The 5,547-nt window shown below is 40.1% G+C and overlaps 1 protein-coding gene across 1 annotated transcript; it reads left to right on the forward strand.

Annotated features, from left to right (window-relative positions):
• The first annotated feature begins 1,823 nt into the window (after positions 1–1,823).
• LOC138952225 (uncharacterized) lies at positions 1,824–3,869 on the forward strand. Its single transcript, XM_070323842.1, has 2 exons — positions 1,824–2,162; positions 2,564–3,869. Exons 1-2 carry the CDS (start codon positions 1,922–1,924, stop codon positions 2,587–2,589), a joined length of 267 nt encoding a protein of 88 aa, XP_070179943.1. The 5' UTR covers positions 1,824–1,921; the 3' UTR covers positions 2,590–3,869.
• The last annotated feature ends 1,678 nt before the right edge of the window (positions 3,870–5,547 follow it).

Genomic DNA, 5,547 nt, shown 5'->3' on the forward strand with positions numbered 1-5,547 from the left:
GAAAATATTGATGGCCATGGAATGGTTTGAAAAAAAAACACGGTTTTTTCCTTCAAAACGGTCTAGGTCTGCCGGAAGTCGTATTTTTTCAAACCATTCATTTGAAGATCAATATTTTGATATACATACAAGAACAAAACTTGTTAAGAATGATGTGTTGCATATTTTTTGTTCAATAAATGTCTTTCTATCTTCAACGGTTTTGGCTATATGAGCTATATGCATGCATAGGATGACCGTATTGCTTTTTAGCGTTTTCAGGGTATGCCGCTTTGCGCCTGGTTTTTAGATATAAATAAGGACCAGGACTATAAAAAAAATTACTGTTTTTAGTTGTAACAAACTCACTTTGTTGGAAAAACATGTCCTTTGAATTGTGTGCCAACATTTATTTTGTAGAATTTGAGTGTGTAAATAGTAAATTGCTGAACACAATACTGTGAAACCTGCCTTAAGTGTTGAGTTTTGAGGCCCGAGCGTCGCCGAGGGTTGTTCAAATCAGTTTTTCAAAGCATGTTTTTCCCCCGTAATTTTCGGCTTGAACAAAAATAAGGAGAGTCCTCTTTTCCGTAACGAGCAAAGGCTGTTCGAATATACATAATTATAAGTATGTGTGTGTCACAGTGTCTTCAGACAAAACCGTGCGGTCGACACCTGAATTCCTACGAATGGTCGATATCAAGTCGACATCTGGTCGAATGTAACAACAGTTTTGCCAATCTTTCTCCTCAGTAGTCAAAATTGTACTGTAAACATGGCATACTTTTTAACAAGAAGAGCAAACGCTCGATCGAGTCACTTTCGCAGTTCTGAATATTATATGAGGCATCAGATGGACAGGAAGAAATTGCTATTCACAACACAATACAGATGTAAATAATTTGATGTAAAGAATAATCCTATAAAGTTTGAATCAAATCCGATGAATAGTTTCAGAGATATGATATTTCAATTTTTTTCCTTCAAGACATACCTGTGACCTTGAAAAAGGTCAAAGGTCACCAAAGCAGATGTCAAAGTGTAGAGGTCACTGGGAGTCACGTTCACATAAAATTTGAGCCCGGTCACTTTTATAGTTTCCGAGAAAAGCCCAACGTTAAGTTGTGTGTTGCCGAACAGAAAAGGCTAGTTATCTCCCTTGTTTTTCTGATAACGTTCGTAAAAGGCTACAGATGTAAATACTTTGATGTAAAGAATAATCCTACAAAGTTTCAATCACATCCGATGAACTTTGTCAAAGATATAAAATGTCTAATTTTTCCTTTGACGCTGACCTGTGACCTTGAAAAAGGTCAAAGGTCAACGAAACCATCGTTAAAGTGTAGAGGTCATTGGAGGTCACGACTAAACAAAATATGAGCCCGATCGCTTTGATAGTTTCCGAGAAAAGTCCAACGTTAAGGTGGTGTCTACGGACGGCCGGCCGGACGGCCGGCCGGCCGGCCGGACAGACTAACACTGACCGATTACATAGAGTCACTTTTTCTCAAGTGACTCAATAAAAGGGTTTTGAAACCCAACTTTTCTATTTTGCCCAGCTGTGCAAACAGCTCTGAAAGAATAACTCTTCAGCAGACGATCTAAAAATGACAAGCACAGTTGCGTCCCTTACAAGCAGCTGGGATATTATTACGCGCTCTCACGCTGAGTTTTCTTTTTTGTTTGCCTTTTATTACTCTTTTTTTCCATGTTTCTTTTCATAAAAATGCAAAATAGCGAAAACCATGAACCAATATTTTGACAGACATCAAACAATATACAGAATCTGATCGTTCCAGGACTATTTTGTTATCAATATCATAGCAACGTACAGCGTCGGAAGAGGTAAAAAGGCACTCGGAAAAAACAATAGAAGTCATTCTTCGGCTCACATTCATTTTTCGACGCAGTTTTCGTACAAAGTTATCGTCAAACCCGAAGAATGGCTGAACAGCAGCCTGCCAAGCAAGATCAGATCACGGCCATGTGTGAGCACCGCGAGACGTGGTGTGCAGTGGAGCGAATGAAGGAGGAAGACTGGTGCCGCAAAAACATGCGGCATTACAACCATCACTTGGAGAGCCATCTTTTTGAGGACGGAGGCTTCGTCAAGGAGCCGCGCACCAACTTTGCCGTCAACGCTCCGACACACCTTGAAAGGCGTCACTATCCCTCTCAACACCGTGAGTTGATGTTGGTTCTGGCATGTGTTCACTGACGAGGGGAAGTGTGTGCAGTGTACGTACTGTGAGGCGGGGAGGGGGAGGGGGGGGGGGGGTGAGAGAGATTGTGTGTGCGTGTGTCCTCTTAACCTGAACAGCTAGGTGTTATGTTTGCTCTACATTACATTTTCTGTCACTGCCTGGGTGGGTTTTGTTGTTGTTGTTGGTCTACATCACATTTTCTGTGACTGTCTGTGTTGTTGTTGTTGTTGTTGTTGTTGTTGTTGTTGTTGTTGTTGTTGTTGTTTGTGTGTTTGTGTGTGTGTGTTGTGAAAGGTGTGAGTAACTCTGGGATCTTGTGGACTGTGAATGTTTCTTAAAGCAGTAGGTCTTTCAATGAAATATTGACCTGTTTGTTTCAGTGGTGGCCCAGTGGACCACCCTGTAACTTGAGGCTCTTATCTTCTACCAGGCTCCAATCTCTGGATAAAACAGCAACATTTGTCTTACTACGCTCTGACATCTCTGGATAAAAGATCAGTCGAGCATCACATAGATCTACTTTCATTTTAAAGAAGCTGCCTTGTTCACAATTTCTTCACACAAAAATGCTTTGGAAAGTTATGAAACATGAAGAGACTTGTGTTTCTGTGGCAGCAGTTGTTTGGAGAAGATGCTTTCTGTCGAAGATCCCCTTTGCTGTTGCTTTTGTAAACCTGTATTTTTAACAGGTGTTTAACAGTTTTAGAAGGCAAGTAGACAAGAGTTTACTGGTTATTCTGGGTAAGCCTGGCACAGTTATAGTCACTATGTTTGATCAAAGATAAATTGAGAAAGGGCAAGGACATGTCCTGCCTACCAAACATCCATGGGTATTTTTTGGTCTGCCTTCTCTCCTATTTTTGCACAATCACAGTATTACATGTATGTCAAAATTGCATGTATAATCAAAATGTTATTCCACAATCAGTATTTCTGCATTAAATCTGTGTGTCACACAGTTGACCAGTCAGTGTCGTTCATGCTGGTTTGCCCTTTTGCACAGCATTTGTGATAAACAAACCTGTTACCAAGTGGTATTAGACCTTCCTATTGTAGTGTGCTATTTGTACATGTTCATGTACAATTGAAGAAGTGCAAATTGTCTGTGGGTTTATTCTGCATATATATGTGTGTTAGTGTTATTGTAAACCTTTTCACACTTTCAGTATTATCACAACTCATCTCTGATTCAGAACACTTGGGTGTAGTTGTCATGTGAATTTCACCATGATAAATTTTATCATTGGTTTTGGATTGTGCTATACACTGGCCAATATCACTCATCATTTATCACGGAACCATACACTGAGGATTATTTACAGTTGCTAGACAACACAGTATTTTATATTTGCATATATGTCACAAGTGCCCTTGTCACTATCAGTATTGTGGTACAGTTTGGGGTTGTGAAAAAGGGACACTAAAGGGTAAGATGCTTCAATACTTCCGTTTTCCTTCTACAGTGGAGTCCAGCTATAACGAACCTGGGTATGCTGCCTGTACAGCAGAAGAACTTATGACATTTTACTTTGTGAGGATCTCCTTATTGCTGTGTATGAATGCTACTGAAACTTACGATTTATATGTTATGATCAAAATCTGTCTGCATTATAATGCACTACCCAATTACATCAAAATGAACTCTGCTTTTAGTCTCTGGAAATAAAATGATGAAAAACAGAAAAAGCTATGTTAAGTGTCTTCTATAGCAGTTGTAATCATTAAGGTTGTCCTGTTCACAACTGTATGTATGTGTTTGGTTTGATTTTAAACAGACATGCAAGCATACACACACACACACACACACACACACACACACACACACACACACACACACGTACACACACACACTATTCATCAAGTGTAGATGGAAAAGTCTGAAGATAATGCATTTAACCTGAAAAAAATGAATAAATAGATAACAATTCAACCCAGACAGACTGCTAATGTTCCAAAATTTAAAAACATTGAAGAAAGGCTAGTTAGTGATTGCAGATTGGAACGTTAAATTATTGACAAAACGAAACATTCAAAAGTACATCAGCCTAATTTTTGTTGTTGTAATGGTTATGGACGGACATACACAAAATGAGATAATCAACTTGGCTCAGTTGACATGGACTTCCGAATATCAAGATGATGAGAGTCCAAAGGTTTGTGTATGGGTTTGTTTCCTTTTTTAGTGTTTTTTTCAGACAAAGGTCAGCAGAACTATCACACACACACACACACACACAAGAAGAAGCTAATTTGCAGGTACTGAGAGGAGTTAAAGACCCCAAGGCTATGTGGGACATGCTGATCAACCTTTATTACCAACCAATCTTTGCTGTTAGTGAAGGCTCAAAGGGAAGTAACCGCAATAATTATCATCACTAGGATCAAAGGTAATTTCCCTTCAGACTGGAACATACCACAGTGAGCAATAAGACAGTGTTACTTTGCCCTGGTCACCAGAGATTATAACAGATGAGATATAGAGCGCGTCCCTGCGTCCTATACGCACTAGAAGCCGAAATCACGTACCAGAAATTCATGGAGGGGGTCCCGGTGTAACACGAAATTTTTACTCCACGAAAAATTTACTCCGGAGTAAAAATTTCGTACGAAATTCTTACTCCGAGTAAATTTTTCGTACGAGAAAAGAACTCCCCAAGGCACGAAAAAATTACTCCCTCCACGAAATTTTTACTCCCCATTTTTTTTACTTCCAGTAAAAATCTCGTACGCAAAAATGGGATGCGGGCGAAGGGATAATGCCAAGAAGTGATCTCGCGCAAACGAATGTCGCGCTACCCTCCTTCCACCCCTTCCACCACCAAGACTAACAGGGGACAAGGGAGTAAAAATTTCGTACACCTGGCATGGGAAGTTAAATTGCTCGTGTGGGGTGAAGTAATTTATTCGTTATTTATTCGTCAGGGGAGTAACGTTTTTGTACGAAATGTTTACTCGGAACTCACCTGTCTTGGGGAGTAATTTTCTCGTGCAACGGGGGAGTGCTTTTTTCGTAAAGGGAGTAACTTTTTCGTACGAAATGTTTACTCCGGAGTAAAAATCTCGTGTGAGTAATTTTCTCGTGTTACACCGGGACGAACTAAATTTCCGTTGTCGTGCGTCCCGTATACTCTTTTCAAACTGCAGTCGTCAGCTTAGTCAAAGTGCAAGCACAAATTATGCCAGTTTCACGCGGTTTAGTTGAAGTGTCCTCGAATATTCTGGTAATAAGAACTCCGCATTCATATCGCATTATTCGTGATCACAATTCGTTATATGTACATAGGGGGTCACAATTTAGGGACCCTCTAAAACTCTGGTTTGGGGGTCCTTGGACCCTCTAAACATTCCAAATGGGTGGTCCCGG

Source organism: Littorina saxatilis, linkage group LG17 (genome assembly GCF_037325665.1).
Source record: "Littorina saxatilis isolate snail1 linkage group LG17, US_GU_Lsax_2.0, whole genome shotgun sequence".
NCBI classification, from domain to species: Eukaryota; Metazoa; Mollusca; class Gastropoda; order Littorinimorpha; family Littorinidae; genus Littorina; species Littorina saxatilis.

What these genes read in the sequence shown, in the direction of transcription:
- LOC138952225 (XM_070323842.1), top strand. Translation starts at nt 1,922, where the DNA reads ATGGCTGAACAGCAGCCTGCCAAGCAAGATCAGATCACGGCCATGTGT. An exon ending in TCACTATCCCTCTCAACACC is followed by an intron (nt 2,163 to 2,563) that starts GTGAGTTGATGT and finishes TGTTTGTTTCAG; the next exon opens with TGGTGGCCCAGTGGACCACC.